Below are 27,827 nucleotides of genomic sequence, written 5' to 3'. Positions count from 1 at the left end.
TTAACCATCAAACAGCAACTGTATGCTAGAAATTATTGAAAAAAACACAAATTTAATGTATTATACCTGTGTATTATGTATTTATTTAATATTTTGCGATTGTAAATCACACAGACTGAAGCATTCATGTTTTTCCTAACTTCAAATATGTTATAGATAATACTGGGTTTGACTTGTGTGTGTTTTTCCTGCCTTTTTTCCAGCCATCAACAACATTATAACACAGAATGTAAGGATTATTAAGAATAATGATGTAGACTTTGCTTAAAATGACTCTTTTACATCTTGTTTACATAGTTTTACTGTTATCTGTGTTAAACACAGTTAAACGATGTCATTTGAAGCGTTTAACCGCCCTCCAGGTGTAGTATTCAAATAAGACACGTGATTGGTTGAGACACTTTTGACTCCTCTCTGATTGGTCGATGCGCCGTCTTGACGCTGCACCTGTCGACCTGGCGAAAGTTTGGCAGCTGCTGGGAAGTTTGGACGGAGTGGGCTGGCCCATTGTTGAGCCCTGGAGGAGGGGGGGCAGGATCACCGAGTCCGCAGCTTTGAGGAAGAAGACAGAAGCCGTCAGACAGGTCTCCACCTTCCTGAGGAGCGGAATGGAGCGCTCCAGGATCTCTATCCTCCTCCAGACGCTTCAAGAAACTTTAAAACTTAGTGAAGAAGGAGAACTTTGAGTTTTGAAACAGACACTTAAAGAAACAGGCACAGTGTTCTCGCTGCTGATTAAAAATGTCGTCTGAGGTGAATTTAACCGGGGATGAACTTTTGGAAGTGGACATATGTGACGGTGGAGTTTGCTCCGAGGAAGAGAGCGGAGTGTTTGTCAACTCCGTCACCTCCCTGCAGGACGATTTCTCCGGGCTCCACCAGTGGACGACCCACACCGACTCCCCGAGTGACACATCATCACCCCTGGCACGGCGGCAGCCGGGCACCGACACCGCCACCCAAAGGATCAATGGAGCCGCGGACAGCAGTGACTCGGACTCCCATGCAGGTGGAGGACAGTGTCCCAGGACCTCCATCGTGGACTGTCTGCTGGTGGAGCTCTATGAGACCTACAGTGGGGGCGGCAGGATGAATGTGGACAGCTGGGACAGCTCCACCGAGGCGTCCGGATCTGACGCCTTCCTGGGTCGAAGTAACTCCGGATCCAGCTTCCTCCAGGAGCTGCAGCAGAAACACACCCGCAGGCATCAGATGAGCTACCTGGCTCAGAAAGGTGAGCGCTAGGGAGTGTTCAAAATGTGTTTTCACATCTCTATTAAGAAATTAAATATGGTGCATAAATATTTCATACATATTTATTTTTTATATTAAAGCTCCTGTGAGGATTTTTTGTCTGTTTGTGAAACAGACTGAAATAAATGCTAATTCCTGCTACATGACGCACAAATGCTAACAAGTACAGAAACATTAATACTTACTGTCTTTGTGAAGTTGTTTTAACTGTTATAGTCTGCTAAAGGAGGTAGGTGCGACGTGAAAGAAAATAGTAAAAATTGAAGATACTATTTGTCCACAGGGGGCGCTAAAATCAACACAGTTAAAATCAACTTACAGGAGCTTTAAAAAACAAATACAGCTCAAAATGTAATTTTATATTGTTTTAAAAAGGTAAATACAGTGCAAAAATGTTTTTTTTCTACATATTTTATTTTTTAAATTAAAGCTCATGTGAGGATTTTTGGGCTTTTTGTGAAACAGAGTGAAATCAATGCTAATACCTGTTACATGACGCACAAAAGCTAACATATACATTAACATTCATATTTACTGTCTTAAGAAAGTTGTTTTAACTGTTTGAATATGTTAAAGGTAGTAGGTATGACATGAAAAATACAAGAAAAATTCAAGGTGCTGTTTGTCCACAGGGGGCGCCAAAATCAATACAACTAGAATCAACTCACAGGAGCTTTAAAAAACAAATACAGCTCAAAATGTAATGTAACATGGCTGTTAAAAGATAAATTTGGTGCAAAAATGATTTTGTCATATTTCATTTTAGAATTAAAGCTCCTGTAAGGATTTTTTGTCTGGTTGTGAAACAAAGTGAAATAAATGCTAATACCTGCTACATGACACACAAATGCTAAAAAATACATTAACATTAATATTTACTGTCTTAAGAAAGTTGCATTAACTGTTTGAAAATGTTAAAGGGAGTAGGTATGACATGAAAAATACAAGAAAAATTACGGGTGCTGTTTGTCCACAGGGGGCGCCATAATCAACACAACTAGAATCAAGTTACAGGAGCTTTAAAAAACAGCTCAAAATGTGATTTAACATTGCTTTAAAAAGTAAATACGTTGCAAAAATATTGACACACATTTCTTTTTTTTTCCAATTAAAGCTCCTGTGAGGATTTTTTGTCTTTTTGTGAACAGAGTGAAATAAAAGCTAATACCTGCTACATGACGCACAAACGCTAAGAAGTACATTAACATTAACTGTCTTTAACTGGTTTCACAAGTAGACAAAATATCCTCACAGTAGCTTTAATTTAAAAAATGATTTATGTAGAAAACATTTTTGCACCATATTAACTTTTTTAAAGCGACGTAAAATAACATTTTTTAGCTGCATTTGTTTTTTAATGCTCATGTGAGTCGTGTTGAGTTCCTATGAAGATTTTTTGTCTGGTTGTGAAACAGAGTGAAATAAATGCTAATACATGCTACATGACACACAAAAGCTAACAAATAGATTAAAATTGATATTAACTGTCTTCATGAAGTTGCTTCAGCTGTTTTTAATCTTCTGAAGAAGGTAGGTGCGACATGAAAAAATTATAGGTACTATGTTTCCACAGGCGGCGCCAAAATCAACATGACTACAATCAACTCACAGGAGCTTTAAGAAACAAATACAGCTTTATTTTGGTGCAGTACATACATTTTGAGGTTGTTTTATTAGAAATACGCTGGATATTATTGGGCAACTCTCTTTTTTAACGTAAAAACAATTAAATGCAAAATTATTGAATTATCTTATACACACCTTTATATGTAGAAAAAATGTGAAATAAGTTATTTTTTGCGGTTTTTAACGTAAATAGCAATAATTTGAATGTGGTTTAACATAAGTAATACTGATACTTTCTGAAAATATAAACTGTTTTTAATGACATTTAACCTAAAAATAATGATAAATAGCTTTTTATTAGCTGTGAGTACACTTTACAATTACCGATACAGCATACACGATAAAAACTTTGAGTATTAGTTTATTATTACTGCTGCATTTGTTCAACAAAGCTGTAGAGACTCCACAACTTGTGTTTACAAATTCACCTGTCAAGAAAAACTAATTAGCCAATCACACTTAAGTTAACGAGCCAAACGTTAATCTCTGAAGAGCTGAATCTGGGTGAACAAGTCTTCCTGTGGTCATGGGAATTTGCTTCCTTGTCAGAATCTTAAAATCTGTAAAACCAGATTTCCTCGAGATTAGCGAGGCAGCTTGGAGCTTCGGGGGTTTCTGCGTCTCTGAAACAAGTCACAGAGTAGTTACTTTGAGATTCTTAGAAATTCACTATTTTTAATTTGAGGCTCAAGCTTAAAGAAATGTGTCTGACATTTCTAGAAAGTTTAATATAAGAGCAGCAGAAGCTAACTGGCTCGACTGTATGCAAATCCTCCCCTGCACAAACAGAGGCTGATGGTGTGCTGACAGCTTATTTACCGCGCCTCCTCACGTTGTAGCAGAGCGTTGCCTCAGAGCCTCTGAAGGCATGTTACTGAGAGCGCCACGGTGCCATTGTTTCCTCTGATAGAGTCGAATCCTTCAGTCAACACGCTCAGGTCTGTGAGTTCACTGTTTGCCCTTTTTACACACGTGAGGCTCGGTCAAGTCAAACAGAGCAGAGAGCCGACGCTCAGGAAGAGGAAGCTCTGAGAAAATGCCTCACAGAGCAGATAAAGCTGAACACTCGTCGCTCCTTTTGTTACGGATCATTTCACAGATTATGTTAAAGTTTGAGTCCATTTGTTTAAACGGAAATCACTGTTAATTCTTTTTATTCTTGTCCCATTTTTGGAGAATTTCTGGTGATTAGGAGGCAGAAAAGATAGCTCTGTGCGTGGGGCACCTGAAACCTTATTTTCAACTCACAAGTTCCCAGACTTTTTAGACCCTAAAGTTTTGGTCCCCCCCCCTGAATTGGGAAAACACTTCTCAAGAAACAACAACAAATGTCCTAACATACTTGTTTTAGCTAATTTGCGTAAAATTACACTCCCTTTGGTCACATGTGGCTGTGTTTCCTAAATACTCTACCTCCACTCGTTGTCCTGGTTTCCTCACCTCAGGGATCTTCAACAAAGAAATGTGGAAAACAAAGCAAACACTTCCTGTTCGCCTGGTTTTATACAAAATTAAACCTCCATTTTGGTTTATATTTGTAAAATAAAGGATGAGAGTTTTTGCGACCCCCTCTTTGGGAAATTATGATCCAAAAAGGCTTCATACTCTCCCTCTGGCGCCCCCTGTGATAGCTTTACAAGATTGATAGCTCAAAAATAAAAGAATAAAGAATAAATAAAAATTCAATGCTGTCTCTTTAAGACTCCCCCTTCCACAAACCCTCTTCCCTCTGATTGGCCAGCCCTTTGGAGGCCTGCCAGGGCCAGAACTTTGTGCAGACCTTTGTGTTTGAGGCCCACTTCAAAAACGTGTCATAAACCAGTCAGGGGTCAGTATTTGATGATGTCATGATTTCAGCAAGTCTCGTTAAGATCTTGTTAAGATCTTGTTAAGATCTCGTGTCATTTTTAAAGCTGGGTGATTTTGAGATTCTGGGAGTCAGAAAATGTTTCTTTATACTGATTTTTAAAATAATCGCTCCTGAAACAAAGAAAGGAAAGGTCACCTCAGGTCACCTCAGGGTTGAAATCAGATTTCCCTCCACTGAACGTTTGTCTCCATAAACACGGGGCTGCTGTGTGTTTTTGTTGGGTGGTGTTCTGGTTTTCATTTGTTCTTCGCCTGAAGCTTTGAAAACAGACAGATGAGTGTGATACTTTTATCTGTTGGTGGAGCGCAGACCACGTGTCGTACCAAACTATAGGCTGCGATTACATCCCTCACTAATCTCTTCATGCTGTAAATCTGATCTAGAATACACAGGGCTATTAGTGCAAACCTCAGGGAGACATTTGGAAGTATTTTTGCGCTGATTTCTTCACTCTGTACTAGTATTAGTTAAACTCCCAAGTTTCCAGGTTTTTACCTTTTTGTACATGAAGTTTTATCCAGGCCAAGGGTCTTCAACCTGTGGCTCTTTGGCTCCTTTGCAGTGGCTCCTTGTAGCTTTAAAAAATATTATTGAGATAAAGATTTTTTTATTTTTCTTACAGAGAGTATTGATGATTAAAGACATTGACGCATTTACTTTCCATGCACCTGTGGCTAACCTCAAGTTTTACAGCCCTGGGAAGATAACTACATCTGCAAAAAGACTAATCTGGAAGAAAATACTGATTTTAATTCTGTGTGGATGGATTAACTTAACTAACAACATGCCGGATTAATAAACACAATTGATACGTGGCAAGACATTTGCAAGCAACAAAAATAAGTGAGTTGAGTGAGAATATCAATATATTTTATCACATTCAAGCATTCTTTAAATTATATATTTTTCAAGTTTCTAAATTTTTTTGAACTTTTGAAGTAAGAAATTTCAATTTAGAAATTTCTATTTTTTTTTAATTCAAAAATTTTGTGCGAGAATGATAAAGTTTCTATAACGTTCAGATTTTTTCAAATTTTAGCAAATTTTGAATTTTGAAATATTTTGGCAATTTTTTAATCCAATTTTGTATTTTCACAATTTTTAAAGCTTTCATTTTAAAATTTCACTTCATTAAGATTTTTTTGCTATTATTTTAAAATATCACATATGTTTTTAAATTTTTCTATTTTCCAATTTCTCTATTTTTTTTTTGTTTTGCTATGTTACATTGTTTTAATTTTTAAAATTTTGATTTTTTAAAATTTCACATTTTTTTTAATTTTTGCAATTATTTTAAAAATTCACATTTTTTAAAAAAATGTTTGCTATTTTAAAATTTCACAATTTTTTTTAAATTTTTGCTTTTATTTTGAAATATCACATTTTTAAAATTCTTTGAAATTTTACATTATTAATTTTTTTGCTAATATTTTAAAATATCACAATTTTTGAATTCTTTCTTTTATTTTAAAATTTCTCTTTTTTTAAATCTTTGCTTTTATTTTGAAATTTCACTATTTTTTTAAATTTTTGTTTTTATTTTACAATATCACAGTTTTTTTAATTTTTCCTTTTATCTTACAATTCTTTTGAAATTTTTGCAAATATATTAAAAATAAAAAAAGACTTCACTAGTACAATTTTATAAATTCCAAAATAACTTCTCATTTATGAGAGTGAATTAATTCATGCTCTAGATTTTAACCATGTATAGAATTTTGAACACTTTATATTTTTAGTTTTATTCGCAAAGATAAAGTAGTTTTTGTGGCCCCTGAATGACTCTAATCCAGGTGAGCTGAGGAAAAATGTCTTTGATGAAAGTAAAAGTTGCAGACCGCTGATCCAGACGAAGAAAAAGAAACTGAAGTTTTGACTCAGTGACAAACGCTTTTGTCTCTTTCTGTTTCAGACCCACAGGAGCTTCACTCGATCATCCAGGAGGTGAAATATCGAACAGGCCTGCAGTCGGCCAAGCTGCTCCGCCAGCTGAAGAGACGAGACCGACTCTGTCACAAGCTGCAGAAGAATTACGACTTCATCACAGCTTGTCTTCAGGCTGTGTCTCAGAAACGACGTAAGGATGCTCTTTTCTCTCTTTGCTTTCTAAGGAAACATGATCAGTTTGTCAGAAAAACAAAAAAACAGATCCTACACTTACATAATCCTCTGCTACATAAACCCAGAGCACATCATCAAAGATGGATCATGTTTTCAATTTCATATCCTAAATCTCTCTGACATTATACCCAAACAGCCTGAAGAACGGCTCCGACTGTCCTGTTACGTAACGGATGTGTGGGAACAAAGAAATTAATTTACCCAGATTATGTTTTAGGCTTTAATCTGATCGACACATGGATGTTAGATATCATGGATTTACTGAACAAGAACAACCTAAAGGGTTTTTGTTGCTTTACGTCAAAGAAATACGAAGTGGAAGATGAACTTTGGGGTGATGTGTCATCGAAAGCCTCATGTGGACACTCAAGGAACTGCAGTTTTAACCCTTGAGTCTCTCTGATTATTGACTGTTCCCTTCTTTCAGCGAGCAGCGAATAATAAAAGTGATCTCCTTGTTGGAGGTATTTACTCTGAGGGTTACGGCCGCGCTGTGTTAATATTTCCAGTACAGTCAGTATCTCACACACGCTGTCTGCACATTCAGGTGACGTTTTAATCACCAGCTCCAGTCTCAGGCTGCGGTTAGCAAAGCATGTGTTAGCGTTAGCTCTTAATGGTTTATGTGGTGAGTGATGCGAGCATCTTCACATCATGTGACGTAGAAATAAGATGACATCCTTCAGCAGGCGTTTAAAGCGCCCAGAGAGGGGATAATTCATCGCTGCGCTCCATCATGGAACATTATTGCTCATCGTCATCTGGACTGTTTGCTGATATCGATTCAGAGTCATTAAAGCTGGATCTGCGCCTGTTCAGGAAGCACTCAAAGACCCGCATCATCGGCTTCAGATTGTCTGCCTTCTCACTTCCTGTCCGTGTTTTCAGCAGCTTGTTTGTTGATGTAGATGAGCAGACGCATTCAGGGTGTCCTAGAGAAGTGAAACGGCCTAAATCCAGCCCAACAGTTTGTGCAGTGAGAGTTTAACATCAGTTAATTGTGTCTAATCTCACTGTTTTCTTGTGCAGGCGTGTTTGGTAGCTTTAAGTCAGAATTCTTAGATAAAACTCCAGAATTCTAGAAAAAAATTCCAATTCTCCCTAAAAAAATGGAATTCTGAGACAAAAGTTTAAAATTCTAAGAAACAAAAATATCTGAGTCCTGATACAAAAGTCTAGAAAATAAAGGAAGAAAATGCAGCAATCCTGAGATTTAAAAAAAAAATAGAATACCAAGGGGAAAAACAATAAATTCTGAGATAAAAGAGATAAAAGTCCAGATTTTACAAGAAGAAAAATTAGCAATTCTGAGATAAAGAACAGAATACTGAGGAAAAAAGTCTAAATTCTAAGACATAAAAGTTGAAATTCAGAGATAAAAGAGATAAAAGTCAAGTTGTACAAGAATGATGTCATGATTCTGAGATAAAATTCCAGAATTGTATGAAATAAAAGTTGGAATTCTGTGGTACAAATATCAAGTTTTAAGAATTTTGAGGTAAAAGAAGCAGGAATCCTGAGATAAAATTCCAGAACTCATGTTCCAGAACTCGCTTCTCAAATTGTGGTCTGAGGACCACTAGTAGTCCACCAGTGCCTCCAAGTGGTCCACTACGAGTGTGTGGAAATTGTGGTTTTTTTTGTGCAAGTTGTAGGGCTGCTACACAAATTGATAAAATCTACAAAAATGGGTCCATAAAAGAACTGACAACAAATTCCACTTATTATGCCCCTTCCTGAGAAGCGGAGCTGTTTACGTGGCGTGTAAACAGGCCTTGAACTTCTTCAATGTGTGGGCACTTACATCAGGTAAAGCTAGAAAGTGTTGTTCTGGGGCTATTTAGCTCGTGGTGGTCCACAAAATTCTTCTGGGAGGATAAGTGGTCCTTGGTCTGAAACATTTATTTGAGAAACACTGGTCTAGAATATGATTAAAAGTCTAAAAAGCTAAATTCAGAGATGAAAGCCTGACCCCCAAAAATAAAAACAAAAACAAACAAACAGGTGTTACATTCTTTTTTTTTTTTTTTTCCAAGAATGCAGAGATAATAAAAACATATTTAAGTCAGAAAAGATGTAAGATCAAACCAAGAATTTTGGATTTTTTTAATAAAATCTCAGAATTATATTTTTTTCTGCTTTTAAAGCTGCTCTGAGGAGGATCTGTTTTGATGTGACTGCAGCGCCACCTTCTGGCCCAGAGTCTCACACGTATTTTTTTAAAGATGTGACTTTTAACCAGGCATGTTTGTTTTGGAAAAAAATGTCTTTGTTCAGGTCAACTTTTTACTAAATACAACGCTACGAGGTAAGCTAGTTATCAGCACAGTTAGCGCTGTTGTTTGAAACATGACAAGCTAACATAAGTTTGTATCGTACATCAGTCGGCAGCTATATGTAGCGCTATCGGCAACCTGTTGCTGTGATGTATCCGTAGGCTAATGTGACAACAAGCTAGCTGTCAGTTCGTACAGTAGTTGAGTAGCCGTCCGTATGTAGTGCTGTCGGTCACCTACCAATCAGAGCTAATGTAACCTCATTTTCATTTTATTGATAGACTCTTAAGTCAGCCCTTTTAGCCTTTAGCTTGTGCTCTATCTCTCTCCTGTTTCTCTTTCTCCTGCTCTTCTGTCCTTTTTCTGTCTGACAGTTAGGCTCCAGTGTCCACCATCACTACAAAATTAATCACAGAAATCATTTTCAGCAGAGAAAAACTCTGATCTCTCTTCTCTCTGCTAAACTTCAGTCTTTGGGGTTGCAGTCAGACCTGCTGGGCTCTGAGTTTGGGGTTCGTCCATCAGTGGCTAACGTTTCAGCTGTGAATAAGTGTGGACAACAGTTTGTTTTTGCTCGGTTTCCTGTGTTTTGGTTCAGCTGGTGTAAAATAAAACCTCCTCCTTCCTCTCGGTGTGTTTCATCAGCGTCCCACTCTCCTCTTTCTGGGTTAATGAAACAAAGACCCACCTCCGCTCTCTTTAGTCACACTCTGTCTCCTCCACCATTACCTCATCCTCTCTGTCTCCTCCCTCCCTACTGCATCCCTCCATCCTTGCACCTCCTCCCGGCATGACGTCACTCCGGAGGAGGATGAGGAGGTGTGCAGCATCAGCAGCTGCAGCAGCTCTGCCTGAAACCAGGAGCGTAAACCTCAAAGCGACGGGCTATTTTTGACCTTTTCCTGAGCTTTTATTTATTCACATCTCTGGAGAAAAGAGCCGCTGGGTTTAACGACCAGAGACCGCATCCTGGATCACCGGGAATCCGCTGGAATTAGACCGGAAGCGATCGGAAACACGGCGATCAGAGTGATCGATTGAGTGAAACGCCTCAGAGGAAGAGGTTTTGGATGAGCAGCTGCAGCTCGGGGTGTCAGGATGAAAACTCAGCGCTAGAGGAAGGAGAAAAGGCGGATTATCGGTGCGGGACCAAGCGATGAGGTGATTGAACGCTCCGGTTCCCGATGAGGCAGGAGCGGCTCCCCTCCGCCGGCAGGAGGCCGAGGGCGGGCTTGAAGCAGCGGCAGCAGAGTGCGGGAGGGGTCGGTAACATCATCAGCAACGTCCTGAAGAAACGGAACGGGATATCCCGGAGTGCACCGCGGCTGCTGTGCACCTTAGAGCCAGGTGAGCTGTCAGGGCAGGCAGGTCTGGATTATGCTGGATTATGATGGATTCAGAGGAGACAGATGATCCTGAGACCGGACCAGGGTTAGACAGGGACACAGGGTCCACATCTGCAGCTGCGCTTTGTGACCTTCATGCCCTCATTTTCCTCTTATTCACACCTTTTACTGATTTAATCCTGTGAAATTACTCACCTACAACCAACAGCAGATTATTAGATCGTTAATTATTTTGTCAATTATATTTAACAGATATTTACCCAAAGATAAATGTGATTTAAGACCCAAAACCTACTAATTTTCTTTTAAATTAGCATAAACTTTATTCACATCCTGTAAAAATAATGTCTTTAGTGCTTTTCTCTTTCCTGTTTCATGTAACAGTTACGGTAAAAGTTATTAAATTATCAAACACAATGAACAACCTGCAACAATATATCATTTATTATGGTAACAGTAACAGATAAACAAGAACAATTAGATGCTTGATGCTTTTAAGATTATCTACCACATGAAACTTTTTTTTTTTAACAGTTTTATTGCCGCTTTCTTTATTTCTCATTTTCTGTTTTTTTTTTTTTTTTTTTAAATTTAATTTAGTTTTTTTAACAAAGCTGTAGCACTTTCAGATCTTTTAATGAAAAGGGCTTTATAACTAAAATATATTATTATTATTATTATTATTATTATTATTATTATTATTATTATTATTATCATCATCATCATTATTCTTTTCTCTTTCCTGTTTCATGTAATATTTACGGTAAAAGTGATTAAATTATCAAACACAATAAACAACCTGCAACAATGTATCATTTATTATGGTAACAGTAACAGATAAACAAGAACAATTAGATGCTTGATGCTTTTAAGATTATCTACCACATGAAACTTATTTTTAATTTTTTTTTTAACAGTTTTATTGCCGCTTTCTTTATTTCTCATTTTCTGTTTTTTTATTATATTTTTTTATTTTATTATTTTTTTTTTATATTTTATTTTTATTTTTTTATTTAATTTATTTTTTTTAATAAAGCTGTAGCACTTTCAGATCTTTTAATGAAAAGGGCTTTATAACTAAAATATATTATTATTATTATTATTATTATTATTATTATTATTATTATTATTATTATTATTATCATCATTATTATTAGAGTATATAAAAGGTGTGACTGTTTAAAACTGCATGTATTCAACTCATAAACATGTTAAACACCACTATCATTGTCAAAATTGTTGCTACTTTTTAACACCATGCACTAAAAATGATCCACTAAGTGTTATTTTTACATAAGACGCCATTTAAACGCACTTAAGCATGTTTAAAATCATAAATGGTCATGTTATCGACCAGGGGTAGACCGATTATCTGCGCCGATATTGAGCATTTTGAGGAATATTGGCCCATTTTGTCAGTACAACGGCCGATAAATCATTTTAAAGTTGCTGTTTTTTGGGCCACGCTCCTCTCTACCCACAGTCACCAATCATCTGATTGGATACACTCAGAGCTAGTTTTTAGAAAACTTTATTTATTTATAATAAATAAACATATACTTTAAGGCTTTAAACAAAGTGAAGTGTTGGAGTTGGTTTTATTCAAAGCTGTGATCCAGTTTCTGTCAGAAACACAGGAAGTGATGGAGCTGATTTTCTACGTCCTGATCCAGCGAGTTTAAAATCGAATCATGGAGGATGCAGAGCGGCAATAAGGGTCAGGTTGATTTCTTTAATAAGAACGAATCGCTCTGATGGAGAAACTCAGTTTCTACCTTGGTGACTCAGATCGTTTTCTCAGATGTTTGTTTGTTTCCTTTATTGGATGTTTCCTCTGAAAGACGCTGCAGGAAAGATGCTCGGTGTGATAACAACAGGATGACCTTTAGTCTAAGCCTCCTCGGTCTCTATCCTTCTCTTTATTCCTTCCTCCCTTCTTTCTTTCTTTCTGTCTTTCTTTCTGCTTTCATCCTTACTTTCCACCTACATTTCTTTATTGTTCCTTTTTTCCTTAACTTTTCTTTTTCATGTCTCTATTCCTTCCATTATTCATTTATTTCCTTCCCCTCCTCTTCCTTTCCTTCTCTATCTTCTTTCTTCCTTCCTTCTTTTTGTTATCCCTTCTTTCCTCCTATCCATAGTTCCTGTTTTCCTTCCTTGTTTCCTCCCTTTCTTTTACCTATCCTTCCTAGTTTCCTTTCTTCTACCCCTCCTTTCTTCTTTCCATCTGTTCTTCTATCGTCTTTCTTGTCTTCACTTTTCTCCCTTTGCATCCTTCCTTTATCTCTTCCTTTTATCTTTCCTATTTCCTTTTTTAAATTTCCTTTCTTTTTTTTAATCTTTTTTCTTAACTCCTCTCCTACCTCTCTTTCTTTTTATCCGTCTTTCCGTTCTTCCTTTATCACTTATTATATCCCTCCTCCCTTTAGTCTACATTCTCTGTCCCTACCTTCCTTTTTTGTTTCCTAACTCCTTTCTCTTCATGTCTTTCCTATTACCTCTCTCTTCCTCTCTTTCCTCTCGTCACTCTATCTTCTTGCTGTCTTGTCCTTTTGTTTTCGTCTTCTCCTCTTTCCTTTCTTCCTCCCCTTACATGTTCTCTCCTCACTTCCTTCTTCTGTTTATCCGTCCATCTTTACCTTTACCTGCTTCTCTCTTGTATCCCTCTCCTCCTCCTCCTCCCTGGTGTGGGCGCCATGTTTTTTTTTCTCGCTGAGTTTTTTTAATTAATTGGTTTAAACTTTGTGCAGATTAAACAACATTACGGTAACAGAGTGAACCCTCTGCCCCTCCTGGTCTTTATGTCAGCTGTGTAATCTGTGACAGGGAGGAGGAGGAGGAGGAGGAGGAGGAGGAGGAGGGTTTAATCCTCTCCTAAAGCTCTGACAGGAAACCGGAATAAAGCGAAGCAGAATGGCGCAGGACAACACGACAGAGGAGGAACATCCAGGTTAAAAACGTCATTTACCTCATTAAAGACTTTTTATCGGAGCGGAAATGTTTTTATTCACTCTTTTAAAGAATATTTCCCGCCTTTAGAGACCCGGGCTGAGAGGAGGGGGAGGAAATGGCCGCTGTCTGCTGATGGCTCTGAGCCGAGACATGTCAGGACCTCTCCTCTTAACTTTACATCAAAGTTTCATTTCCGTTCTGTCTTCGGGACGGGGGGTAAGGGGGTTTAGTCTGCAGGGATGATTTGGTCTGTGAGGGTGTGTGTGTGTGTGTGTGTGTGTGGAGAGATTTAGGTGATTTAAAGCGGAGCACGGACTGAAATGAACGCGGGTTCAGCACCACGCGCGAGCGGACAGCGACTTTCCTTCGTGACGTAACAGCGGAACAAAAATTTAAATGTAACGACACCAACTGACACGGCTCTTTACTTTAACGTATAAATGAAAATACCGTTATTTTCTGTATCTGTTTGTCAAAATATTTTACATTCAAACGTTGAAAACTCATGAATTGATTTATTTGCAGCTAAAACAAACAGCTAACTTTTCTAGCTAACACATTTTCACCTCTTAGCTAGCCAAAATGTTAGTAAACAACTGCATATGGTAGGTCTATTACATATTTTACTTCGTGTGAATGCTGTTTGACTTCTGTGAAGTGTTTATTACTATTTATTGTGCAACCCTAACGTCAGTGTAAATAGGCAGGAATTAGCGCTATAGCTAATTTCATCTGTAGTCCTGGGGCTTTCCTGCAGTTTTACGCCCAAAATGGATGTTTTTGTTTTATTATGAATGACAGACCCACCTACAAGGAGCAGTTTAATGTATAAGATAAGTCCAGCGCCCCCAGAGATGGTCATCAGAGGAGGAAGCAGATTTCATAAGAACATGTCTGTTCAGTGTTTGAGTATTAGTTTAAAGGTGAAGTGATTTTCACATTCACTGATATGAGTTGGTTATTTATTTCAGGGGTGTGAGCAACGAATGGACAATATAATTTAAAACAGCAGTTTATCTCATTTTACTTTAGTCTGTGCTCTAGTATAAGAGTCTGTAACCTGCCAACATGCAAGCTTAATATACATACATACATTTTTGAATTTTCAAAAATATTTTAAATATTTCAATTTTTGAAAATTTTTCCCCAAAAAGTTGAAATAAAAAAAATTAACTTTTGCTAATTTTTTAAATTCCTTTTTTCTGCATTATTTATTATTATTATTATTTTTTTAATTAGGGTCCTGGGCCTGAGAAGAGGGCACCTTCTAGCAAGAGCTATTGTTTTTTTTTATTTTTAATTTTATTTTCTATTATCTTTTGTAATTATTTTTTTTTAATCTGCAATTTTTTAAATAAAAAAAACTAGGACATAAAAAATATTAGCAATTTTAATCAAATTTACTTTTTTTTTTTTTTAAGCAATTTTTGCAAGTTAATTGAAAATCAAAATGTTTGAATTTTTGAAATTTATTTCACATGTCAAAAATTTTGCAAATTTATGAAAATTAAATCTAAGAAAACACATGCAATGCTATGAATAAAAAAAAACATTTGGTGTAGATTATTATTCACTACATTTTTACTATGTTTATTATTTTTTTTTACACTTAATGGTTTTTATTGTGAAGACAAAGTAGATTTTGTGGCTCCTGTTTGACTTTAATCCAGGTGAGCTGAGGCTAAATGACTCCTATGAAAGTAAAGGATGCAGACTCCTGCTCTAGTATTTGTGATTTTGTTGTGTTTTCTTCACTTCATGTGGAGCAGGAGATCTTTTCAGCTTCAAAATTCAAACAAAAATCAGAAAAATGAGCAAACTATCAATGCTGAATCGCCCGTCCCAGGGATGATTTTGTAGAAATTAAAAAACAAAACAATAAGTGGAAATGTAAAACAACAAGATGTTTATTGTATAGATTCAGGCAAATGAAAACCAGATTTTACATCCTGATAATGTCAAGCATCATGTCTGTATTTAATTTAATCACTGATTACTTTATTATCCTCAGAGACAACAAGGACAGACGTTCACTCTTTGTACATGCTAATATTAGCTTGTTTCTGTCTAATCATAGCGTTTGTGCAGATTCCCAGTGAAGCGTGTCGCAGTGTTTATCTTGGCGTCTCTCTTGTTAATAATTACCCAGCTCTGTATCACTGCCTGCATCCGCGTCATGTGGAGCACGAAGCCTCATCCAGAACAATAAGAGGGTCATTGCATAACCGCCTGGAGGATGGGAACAGTAAACCTGACCCAGATCCTGCTCCAGACGAGCCTGACCAGGTGTTTCTGTTTGTTTCCAGGAGTCGACACGAGACTGAAGTTTACCATCGAGCCGTCGCTGGGGAAGAACGGGTTCCAGCAGGTAAAGGAGTTAAAACTGTGTCAACACGTGGTTGTGCTGCAGCTTATTTTAGTTTTGCATTATTCACATGAACACAGTGGGAGTTTGCTGCAGACGTCAGAGTGTAAACAGCGTGTGTTTTCTTCCCCGCAGTGGTACGATGCTCTGAAAGCTGTGGCCAGACTTCCCACGGGGATCCCGAAGGAGTGGAGGAAGAGGGTGGGAAACTTTGGTGAGAGTGTTTTAGCTCTTTGTTAGACCATGTTTCACGTGTTTGACTCCTCGTGTGTGTGTTTTCGTCTCCGCGCAGGTTTGGCTGACTCTAGCAGATCAGTACCTCCACAGTATCTCCATCGACTGGGACAAGACGCTTCGTTTTGCCTTCAACGAGCGCAGCAACCCGGACGACGACTCCCTCGGGATCCAAATCGTCAAGGTAACCACGTGGCATCTTTGACGCGTGAGAGGCTGGGTGTGACATACTCTGACACTTTGATGCCTCAGCATTTCTCCTCTGCAGAGAGATTTGACCTGATTCTCAAGACTCTGTTTGCTCCGTCTGATGAATTTAAATCAAGAACAAACTCAGCAGTTTGTTTGTTTTCCAGATCTCTGTGTCCACAAAAACATCTTTCCAAAAACTCTAAAAGCAAACAGTGACGTTCATATATGCAGGAAGCAAATCAAATGATTATGGGACATAAACGGCCTCTTAGCTCCAGTTTTAAAGTCTTAAAGAAGCAGATCTTTGTTTACACGGACTGATGTGTGAGAATAACAAGGTTTCATTTCAAACAAACAGACGACACACACTCTTTCCACACATCAAAACCTGTTTCCGCACTTTGACCTCATTTAATGTCATGTGATCTTCATGACGTGTGCAGAGCTGATGACACCAAACGTTTCTTATTCATTTTTTTAACTCCTCTGACTCAGAGATCGATCCACCTCTTTGTGTTTGTTTTCTATCACTCTCTTTGTCTTGAATGCATTTCTAGGATCTTCACAGGACAGGCTGCAGTTCTTACTGCGGCCAGGAGGGGGAGCAGGACCGTGTGGTGCTGAAGAGAGTCCTCCTCGCTTACGCTCGCTGGAATAAATCCGTCGGTTACTGCCAAGGATTCAACGTGCTGGCTGCTCTCATCCTGGAGGTGACGGAGGGCAACGAGAGCGATGCTCTGAAGGTACGGGTTCAGTTTCAGGTCGTTTTCATGTCCGTTAAATAATAATTCAGCTTCATGAAGCTCCGTCTCATCCGTGTTTCTGCGCCTCTGCTCTCAGGTGATGATCTATCTGATCGATAAGGTGCTGCCTGAGAGTTACTTTGCCAACAACCTGCGAGCATTATCAGGTAAATACCTGAGATACAAGTTTAAAGCATCTTCTGGGATCAATCTCTGGAAATGTTTACAGTCAAACGATTTTTCCTCTGTCAAAAAATAAAAATGCACTTTTCCTGTTTCATAATCCTCATTTCTTAGACTTATCCAGGTTTTTTAAAATTAATCTGCAGGCAAATAGTCATAAAGAGTAAGGTGCAAACTACTAAATCTAGAGCGACTTCTTTAGCGAGTTGTTTGGTGTTAAATGTGCTTTAAAAAGGGGGTATTCTGCTTTAAAGAGGGGGTACTCTGCTTAAAGAGGGGGTATTCTGCCTTAAAGAGGGGGTATTCCGCTTTAAAGAGGAGGTATTCTGCTTAAAAGAGGGATTATTCTGCCTTTAAGAGGGGGTCTTCTGTCTTAGAGAGGGGGTATTCTGCTTTAGAGGGGGGGTATTCTGCTTCAAAGGGGTGTGTCTTCTGCTTTACAGAGGGGGTATTCTGTCACAGAGAGGGGGTATTCTGGCTTAAAGAGGCTGTATTCTGCTTTAAAGAGGGGGTATTCAGTGTACAAGAAGGGGTGTTCTGCTTTAAAGAGGGGTTTTCTGTCTTTTAAAGAGGGTATTTTGCTTTAAAGAGGAGGTATTCTGGCTTAAAGAGGGGGTATTCTGATTTCCCATATTTTAAACTTGGTTATAAAGTAACAATGCTGGATGTTCAGACTGAGCGTGTGCAGATTTTCAAACCTTTACATCCTTGAATCGGTCTGCAAACTGATCAAAAATTGTACATTCTAAAAAAAAAACAAAAAACAAAAAAGCATGAGATCGTAATGAGATCTTAACGAGACTTTCTAAAATGATGACATCATGACATAAGGATCTCCTAACAGGCCTCAAACACCAAGGCCTGCCCATAGCTCCACCCAAACAGACCTCCAGAAGGCTGGCCAATCAGAAGGAAGGGGGTTTCTCTTAAAGAGCCAGCACCCAAAAAGAAGCGTTTAAGACAGAGGATGAAATAAGAGTTTCTTCTTTTCTTAAAACACCAAGGAGGGAAAGAAGAGATTTATTTAAGCTGTAAGAGACACAAGAGGGGCACCAGAGGGACAGAATAAAGCCTTAAAAAAGCAAAGTACCCCCTCTTTAATCTTGAAACACCAACATTTAGTGTGAAAAAGTGAAGAATTTGTCTTTTTTCACGTGTAATTTGTAGGGAAACAAGATAAATTTTTAATATAATTTAGCTGTTTTAGCTTCTAAAAGATGTTGGATCTTTAAATAAAAACCTGAATTGTGTCTCTTCCTGTCAGTGGACATGGCGGTGTTCAGAGACCTGCTGCGTCTGAAGCTGCCCAGACTCTCTCAGCACCTCCACCACCTCCAGAGAGCCGCCAACAGAGAGGCCGGAGGTAAAACACGTCAAAATTTCTGCGCTAAAATAAAGATCCAGTTTAGGAGGAATGACATTTTTCTGATTTCTCTCAGGGAGCTACGAACCGCCGCTCACCAACGTCTTCACCATGCAGTGGTTCCTCACCATGTTCGCCACCTGCCTGCCGGCGCCCACCGTGCTGAAGATCTGGGACTCGGTGTTCTTCGAGGGCTCGGAGGTGCTGTTCAGGGTCGCCCTCGCCATCTGGGAGAGACTGGGAGAGTGAGTGCTCGTCAGCGAAACAAGAATCAGACAAACACGTGAAATATCAGCTTCTCAGTTTGGTAATCACCTCCTCGCTTTCTCATGCAGGAGGATCGAGTACTGTCACACAGCCGACGAGTTTTACAGCACGATGGGTTGTCTCACTCAGGAGATGCTGGAGCACAACCTCATCGACCCGCCTGAGCTCATGCAGGTACGAGAAAAACAAACTCTGAGCTCATTTATCAGAGTTATACGGCGCTGATCCATCTCTCCTCTGTGTCTCGCAGGAAGTTTACTCCATGGCCGTGTTTCCGTTCCCTCAGCTGGCCGAGCTCAGAGAGAAATACACGTACAACATCACGCCTTTCCCTACCTCAGTCAAATCCAACGGGAGGTGAGGACACGGGGTCAAAATCCACTTCCTGGGTTGTTAGGAAGAAGTTTTGTCTCTTACTTGCTGCCCTCTACTGGTCTGGAGGTTTAGTGCAGTTCGGTCGTTGCTAGATACTCAGCCTCCACAGACCGACATGGTGTAAAAAAAGTTTTACCACCGCCCAAAAATGTTTTTAAAAGAGGAAATGTTGAGTGAAATATTTAGTTTGTGTTAAAATTTGATAAACAGATTAAGTGACGGAGGTTTCCTGTGTTTCAGCGGCGGTCTGGGCAGCTGGGAAAGCGACGACGATGCCGACATGGACGATGAAGACTCGGTGGTGACGGCGCTCGGGTGCCTCGGCCCCCTGGGTGGCCTGCTGGCCCCCGAGCTGCAGAGATACCAGAAACATCTGAAAGGTCGGTGCAGCCGCTCGAGTCCTCCTCTCAGACTTTTAATAGCAGCAGCTGAACCCCGCGGAGAGTTTACAGAGAGCGGCCAAGTGGATCAAGACAAACCGCCGCCCCAAATCCTCCGGTTCTGACCTCGATTTGACTCCAATTACAAACGTCTCTGATCTGTTTCCTGCAGACAAATCCTTCGCTTCCTTCTCCTTCAGCGACTCCTCCAGAGAGGAGAGGAAGCAAACAGCCGCAGGGCTCAGTTAAAATGTTGAACATCTGAAGCCACCTGGTTTTAAGAGCAGCTATTCATCATAAATCGAGTAAAGAGAAAGGTTTATCATTTCAGTTTCTAACCAAAGAGAAACCTGACCTTTCAGCTGGAGGAGTAAAGAGAAAAGCGTCAGTGAAAAGCTGCTTTTATCTGACAGCATCAAAGGAAACAGGAAGGTCTGCAGCGAGCGTTTCACCCACACACGTCAAAAACCTTCAAACTCACTACCTCAAACTGAAAACAGCACATTCAGTCATGTAAAGAAAGGATAAACTCTGAACTTGGCAAGAAATTAAGCAGGAAAAAGAGCTTAAGAAAGGTTAAGGCCTTTACTGATTTGTCTGTGAGTGCAGTGATTTCTCTCTGCGGGGGGTCGATGAAACTCAGAGAGGAGAGGGAAATCCTTGGCTTTAGAAACCCTGATGAAAAAGTGCAAATTTTCCATCAGATATTTAGAGTAGAGGGCGAAGAGACCGCTTTGTCTAACTTGGATCTTTGGATTGGTGCAGTTTCCACCCTTTTACTCTTCTTTGCATTTTTACACTTTGTCCGAAACGCTGCTGATCTTTTTATTTGCACTTGTTGATCTTATGAGGATCTGTGATGAGTTTCTACGTGATGTTGAAAAAGTCTCTCTTCTAGAAATCTGCCTGAACCTAATCCACACTTTAAAAACAGATTATCAGCGCCAACATAGGTTGCAAGATTGGATTGATTTATGGCACGCCAAAGTCTCCATGACAACACCACACCATCTGACGAAGTTTGGAAGTGAGAAGACAGATTTGTGTTTTTCACAAGCAAAAGGCAAAAACATAATTTAAACTAAAAGAAGAGCTAAAGGCTAAAAGATGAGCTACAGGCTAAAAAGCTTCAGAAAGGCTAAAAGATGAGCTAAAGGCTAAAAAGCTTCAGAAAGGCTAAAAGATGAGCTAAAGGCTAAAAAAAAGAGCTATTGGTTTGAGCACAAGAGAAAGGCTAGAACATGAGCTTAGCTAAAACCCAAGCTAAAGTCTAAATGATGAGCTAAAGGCTTAACATGATTTAAAGGTGAAAACATGAGCTTAAGGCTAAAACACAAGCTAAATGCTAAAACATGAGCTTAAGGCTAAAACACTCCAGAAAGGCTAAAACACAAGCTAAAGACTAAAACATGAGCTTTAGACTAAAACAATTCAAAAAGGCTGAAACACAAGCTACCAACTAAAACACAAGCTAAAGGCTAAAACACAAGCTACCGACTAAAACATGATTTAAAGGCTAAACCCAGCTAAAGGCTTAAACTTGAGATAAAGGCTTAACATCGGCTAAAGGCTAAAACATCAGCTAAAGTCTAAAACTAGAGCTCAATGCTAAAACACAAGCTAAAGGCTAAAACACAAGCTTAAGGCAAAAACATGAGCTTAAAGCAAAACACTTCAGAAAAGCTAAAAGATGAGCTAAAGGCTAAAAAAGGAGCTATTAACTCAAGCACAAGCTAAATAGTAAAACATAAGCTTAAGGCAAAAACATGAGCTAAAGGCTAAAACATGAGCTAAAGGCTGAAACACATTTTAAAGGCCTCAACATGAGCTTAAGGCTAAAGTACAAGCTATTGGCTAAAACATGAGCCAAAGACTAAAACACAAGCTTTAGACTTAACATGTGCTTAAGGTTAAAACACAAGCTTAAGGCTAACACAGGGGCTAAACTGTTTGTGCTGTTGTGCAGCAGTTATTCTGCAGTAGTCTGTTCAAACTTGAGAGTTTATCAATAAAATGAAATGAAACGTTAGCTTGTTGTCACGTTTCAAACAGCAGCGCTACGTAGCTGTACTGATAAATACCTTACCTCGTATCGTTGTATCCAGTCAAAATTTGACTTGAACAAATAAAATTTGTTCCAAAACAAAAACACGCCTGGTTAAAAGTCACATCTTTAAGAAAGTGTGCGTGAGACTCTGGGCCAGAAGGTGGCGCTGCAGTCACATTAAAATAGATCCTCCTCGCGGCAGCTTTAAAGCTGAGAATGAAAAAGCAAAAATGTGTTTATGAAGCAAACTAAATGGGTAGAATGATGATTTCCTCCTTTTCGCCCTCCAGACCAGCGAGGCGATCAGGGGAACATCGCAGAGCTGAGCCCCGGAGCAGTGGGGGCTGGAGGGGCAGGAGGCGGTGGAGGAGGAGGAGGAGGAGGAGGAGCCAGAGCGGAGCATCAGGCAGCGATCAACAGCATGATGATGGAGAGGATGAGCACCGACATCTACGCCCTGAAGAAGCAATACGCACGCATCAAGAAGCGGCAGCAGCAGCAGGCTATGCAGCTCTACATCCGCACAGGTGAGGGGAGGAGCTTAAGCTTTCTCAGCAGCGAGACTTCCTGGTTTACGTTTCCTATGAGTTCACTCCTTTAACACTCCGGCAGCAGAAACATCCAGTCTTTATCAAAACGCAGAAACCAGTTCTTCTCCAAACAAACCCTGGATCACATCCAACCGCAGGAAGACAAACACTGATGAGGCCACGCTGCCTCGGTGGTGTGACACAAACGCAAACACGCCGCAGAAAAAGTTGATGTTTGATGATGATGATGATGATGATGTGTGACTCACAGGACCTGAAACTGAAGTGACCACGAGTCCCGGAGTTCCTAAGGAGGATCCGGATAAAACCAGTGACGGTACCGACCAAGACACAGACGGTACCCGAGACCAAACACAGGGTTTTCTGAAACTGGGGTCTGACTGATGTGGTCCTGTTTTATAATCGTGGTCTACAGACCAGGGGTTCCCAGAGCAGATCTCTAATGGATCCACAGTGTTTAGGATTTTAAAACATCTCTTAAACTTAACACACTTAAAGTTTAAACCAGACTCATTTTGACCTTTGAGGATCTCGTCTTGACGACGTAGAGAAAAAAAGTCCTGCAGGATGAACTTTAGAAGTCTGGTTTGGGAACTTCTGACTCACATAAAAACTCTTTTCCAGGTGTCGCAGCTTTAAAATCTGTCTCTAATTGAAACTTCGTATTTTTTAGTTTGATATGAACTCAGGCTGGGACGAGTGGTGATGGTTTTATTCAAGCTTCTCATGCAAAAACATCCAATTCACTACAAGATCTCGAATATAACAAAGTGATTTTGTTTTAGTTCCTGTTTAGTAATCTAATCAGACTTAACGTGATATTTACCAGACAAGTCCAAGTAATGAGTCTTATTTCAAGATATTACACAGTGAAAGTAAGACCTTAATTGCTCACAGAAAGTAAAAAAAATCTGCCAATCCAGCACAAATTCAGGTCTTACTTTTAGCGTGTAATATTAGCTCCTCATCCTTTCTCCACATCTGAGTCTACAGATTTCTGTCCATCTTAAACAACTACTGGACTAAAGCTCTGACTCTGATTTGGTGTTATCATGAATTTGTTCGTCTAATTCTCTTTTCTTTTTTTTCATTGTTTTATTTACATCCATATATTAGACTAATTATGGCCTTTTAACATGACATGGGGCACACAGCGAGTCTTCTTCCATTGTTTTTTTTTTATCCAAAGTGCTGTTAAAACATTGATTTAGAACAAAGGTCTGCAACCTTTTTTTTACAGGAGCTATTTTGCCTAAGCTCACCTGGATTTAAGTCATTCAGGAGCCTCAACAGTAAAGCCAATAAAATGTAAAAATAAATCTAAACTAAGTAAAAATCTAGTGAAAATGTATCCACATAAATGTTTTTTAAATTTTTTTTTTTTTTTTTTATTAATTTGCAAAGATTTTTAAAATGTAAAAAATTTGGAAAATTTTAAAAAATCGAAATTTAAAAAAAAATAACAAAAAAATTCAAATAATTTGATATCGAAAACAAATTGCAAAAAATGTATAAAATATCCCAAAAATTGAATGATTTGCTAAAATAGCAAAAAATCTAAAGAAATTTGCAAAAATTATAACATTTCACATGTGTTGTCTTACAAAATTTTCAAAAAGTTAAAGAATTAAAATAAAAATAAAAAAATAAAACCAAAAATTCAAATAATTTGATATTAAAAAAAATTGCAAAAAAATGTGTAAAAGTTTCCCCCAAAATTGTATTATTTGCTTATATTTAAAATAAAAAAAGAACTTAAAAAAACGTGCAAAAATTGTAGAAATTTTTTGAAGGTTCCAAATTTTTCATTTTTTTTCATTCAAAAAATTTGCAAAAAAAAAAAGGCAATTATTTTATAAAAAATTGAAACATAAAAGATATACAAAAATATTAGAATTAGAATTGTAAAAAATTGCTTTAGAATATCAAACTTGGCTGAATTATTTTTGAACAGAAAAAGCTGGAGAGACTGTTTTAAAATAATATTACAGCCTGAAATTATAGAAAAGCTGGACTGGATTAGACGTGTCAGAGGACAGATGTCTGTCTGAGATATGGTTGGTGATTAACTTCTAACTTGACTAATCATAGACATGGCTGAGACCCAGGTGAAACATATCCTGTGGGACTAGGGCTTAAGACATTTTCTGGACTTTTCTGGTGAATATAGCTCGTTTGAAGTCTAAAAGATTTTTTTTAACCCCAAAAAAAACAAAAACACTTGTTTAGTTTCAAGTTTTTTCACGTATTAAGCAGGGACTTCCTTTAAGTCCATTCAAAAGGAGATATCTGTCACTATTCTTAGTAAATTCATGAGATTTATAAGACAAGATGCCAGTAAATCATCTGAGACTAACAGAAATTGTTGGTCAACCATCTACAGAATTAAGTCTGATTATCATCCTCCTTCATTTCTGGAGCAACGGTTTCTTAATATTTCATTTCCTCTGAACACATCTTGTGACAGATGTCTCCTTCTGTACATTTGATTGTAAAAACAATCTCTTCCTCGGCTTTGTTTCTGAACATTTTCCTGGTTTCCTGTCTCTAACCTCTCCCTCTTCCTATTGGTGGATGCTCTGAATCCTCTAACATATGATCTGTGAAGCTTGTATAACAGTATTACAGTCAGATTGGATTTTTTTTTTCCTTGTTAGAGTAAAACATCTATTTACACACTCACCCCTCTCTTTTAACATTCATCATCACTCAGAAACACGCTCAGAAAATCTCATTAATTGGAAAAATTTGCATCATCATGTTTCAGACACAAGAAGAGAAACTGCAGGTTATGCAAGTCTCAATCTGTGAGGCCTGAAAATACAAACTGTGGCGCCCTCTGGTGGCTGATGGGGCTCACTTCTTCTCTCTTTTAAAAGCATGTTAAATAATATTAAATGTTTTTGTGCTTTTTAATCTCCCTCCAGATAAGTGCCCCGCCACCCGAGTCCTGCCGTCCCAGCTCAACCCGTCCAGCACCGTCATCAACCACCTCCTCCTGGGCCGGAAACCCCGTGGAGGGAGCTCCAGGCTCTCGTCCTCCTGCTCCCGTCCGGCTTCGCTCTCCCAGAATCAGAGCTCCCCGTCCCGGCACTACAGCGGGGGAGGCGCAGGGTCGCCCTGGCGCACTCACGTGCGGGTACACCGGAGGAATATTGCCAGAGCTCGAGCACAGCTTGGGTTTGGAGATTCAGAGGAGCGAGAGGATGAGGAGGAAGACAGAGCATCAGCAGGAAAGGAGGGAGGAGAGGAGAAAGACGAGGAGCAGAAATGTGAGGGTGATCCTGCTCCGTCTCTGGATCCCTCTGGTACCGGGTCAGAACGTGAAGAGGCTCCTCAGGCCGCTGAAGACCCACAGGACGTGGAAGTCGCTGAGGTGGTCGTGCAGCTGGACTCTCTGGACCTTAAAGAGGAATCAGATCTGACCCCGGATGGCAAAGATACTCAGCCCAGACCTGAACCCCAAGTCCCCCTGCTCCCTCCTCCACCGCCCTCGACCCGCCACAAAGATCCTGACTCCTCAGGCTCAGACAGAAAGACTCACAGACACTGTCCCCCCATCGCTTTACCTCCACCAGACCACTCGTCGTCCTCTCCTTCCACCTCCCCGGTCCCTGTGTCGTCCTCCCCGACTCCTCCATCCACGCCAACGCCAACCTCCACATCCCACCTCCCCTCATCCTCCTCCGCCAACGACCTCTCCGCTCTCCCTCTCCCAGCATCCTCCACCTTCTACAAAACCTCCTCCCCCTCTACTCCATCTCTCTCCTCCATCTCGTCGTCTGGGTCTCAGCTATCCTCCTCCCCTTCCACCCCGGCGTTCCAGTCCAACGGCGCCGTCTCTCACAAACAGCAGGTCTTCTCCCCGTTTCCCAGCGTGAAGCAGCCGAGGAAGTCGGCGGCGGCCAGGAATCTGGGTCTGTACGGCCCGACGTCCAGAACGCCCACGGTTCACTTCCCTCAGCTCAGCCGCAACCTGAACAGGAGCAGCGGCGCCGGGACCACCGGGCGGAGATAAACACCTCCTGAACTGACGTTAGAACAACACACTGATGAAAAATCATCCTATAACGACACCGTGTTGCCTCCTGCATAACGAGTAAACAACACATATCTGAAGACGACGTAAAGCTCAAAGTGATTTCTGATAAAGAGTTGATGCTACGATTCACAAACTTAAAAAAAAAAAGTTCATCAAGTGACTTATGTAGTGTTTGGCACCGTGCTGCCAAGATAACACACAACTACGACAGTATCCAGCCCTTTACAGCGGCCTGTGCAGGTCTTTGATCGTGAAAGGATCGTGAAAAATAAAGATGTGTTGTGTTGGATGTGTGTGTTTCTGAAACACAGGTTTGCAAACCTTAAGAAGAGGATTCTCCTTGGACGTGAATCATGAAGAGACTCTGGCCTGGACACGCTCCCCTGTGCGGTAACAAAACAAACTTTCTTCTCTCTGAGTTTACACAAAGCCATCCAGTTGTTTCTATGCCAAGTATTGAAAAAGAAAAACCCCAGATGTACCTGAAAACTCCTCCAGGAAGTCTTCTTATGTCTGAAGCACTTTACTTTGAATCACCTGACGTGTGTACTCTGTGTCTGTAACTTGACTGTTGAACACAAGGAATGTAAAATCTCTGTCACTCATGAAGAAAAAGCAAAGAAACGTTAAGATCAGCTCGGGCAAGTTTTGTTTTGACCACTAGGTCAAATATAATATACTGTGTAAATCTAATGTGGAAAATATAAATATAAAGGAATTTCCTTTACATTTATTAAAATAAACCTGCACAGCACCTCCATGTTGTCTCCCAGTGTGTTCACTATATGATAAATACAAATAAAACATCCTTACATCTTTGTTTCCTCCACATATTTCCCCCTCATTGCTTCAGACCAGCTTCAGATAGAGCCCTCAGAGCAGGGGTGGCCAACCAGTCAGAGACCAAGAGCCACAAAAATGGCCATGGTACTACAGAGAGCCACATCACCCACATGGTCACACTTCCTCTCACACATAAACAAAATGACATAAAATGAAAACCAATACATTTCCAAGTTTTAAAGCGAGATGTATTGTGTTTGTGTGTTTAATCTCGTACAAGAGAAGAGAAACTGAAACTTAAGTATCAATCCCAACTGATCCCAACGTTGGCATCCATTTATAGATAGTTTAGATTAATCAGCACACCGCTACTCATAACTATATATTTTTTAAAAAATGGATCGAAGAGCAAAGAGCCACATGCAGTTCGCGAGCCACAGGTTGGCCACCCCTGCCTTAGAGTTAAACCCAGAGGGGACAATGTTCAAAATATGACACCCCCTAACATTTAGAAAAATAATATTCAATATTTAAGTCTTGGTATTTTGATGACATTGCTGCAACTTGACTATTATGAAAGGAAAAAAAAGGCAATGTTCAGTGAAGTATTTTTTGTTGTTGTTTCAACCAACCAAAAGCTATAACTTGTGACTTTTCATTTAAATGGATGGATAAACAAAAAATCATCCATAGAGTTAAAAAAAAACAAAACAAAACTTAATGACTTTGAAATGATAAAAAAAAATCTGTAAAAAAAGAAAAAAAAAGTCATTTTGTGATAAAAATGTGAATTTTGTTCTTTTCATATATATTTTACTTTTTACTTTAATTTTTTTTTATTTTTAACTTAATTTTAC

The 27,827-nt window shown here is 39.3% G+C and overlaps 1 protein-coding gene across 3 annotated transcripts; it reads left to right on the top strand.

Moving 5' to 3' along the window:
* The first annotated feature begins 571 nt into the window (after nt 1–571).
* Nucleotides 572–27,195, top strand: tbc1d30 (TBC1 domain family, member 30). Of its 3 annotated transcripts, XM_074698487.1 has the most exons (15): nt 572–1,234; nt 6,663–6,827; nt 15,752–15,813; nt 15,946–16,011; nt 16,103–16,228; nt 16,794–16,979; nt 17,077–17,146; nt 18,427–18,525; nt 18,602–18,770; nt 18,861–18,966; nt 19,043–19,149; nt 19,408–19,547; nt 21,885–22,121; nt 22,396–22,482; nt 25,073–27,195. In XM_074698487.1, exons 1-15 carry the CDS (start codon nt 742–744, stop codon nt 26,161–26,163), a joined length of 3,204 nt encoding a protein of 1,067 aa, XP_074554588.1. In that variant the 5' UTR covers nt 572–741; the 3' UTR covers nt 26,164–27,195. The 3 variants fall into 3 exon arrangements, with proteins under 3 accessions (XP_074554588.1, XP_074554589.1, XP_074554590.1); XM_074698488.1 differs by lacking the exon at nt 22,396–22,482 and having other exon boundaries at nt 25,073–27,190; XM_074698489.1 differs by lacking the exons at nt 572–1,234; nt 6,663–6,827; nt 22,396–22,482 and adding an exon at nt 9,948–10,494 and having other exon boundaries at nt 25,073–27,177.
* The last annotated feature ends 632 nt before the right edge of the window (nt 27,196–27,827 follow it).

This window comes from Halichoeres trimaculatus, unplaced genomic scaffold (assembly GCF_033239565.1).
Source record: "Halichoeres trimaculatus isolate MK-OKI-2021-1 unplaced genomic scaffold, fHalTri1.1 fHalTri1_scaffold_21, whole genome shotgun sequence".
Lineage (NCBI taxonomy): Eukaryota > Metazoa > Chordata > Actinopteri > Labriformes > Labridae > Halichoeres > Halichoeres trimaculatus.
Note: the sequence above shows the minus strand (reverse complement) of the source record. Positions and strands in the feature narration are given on the sequence as shown.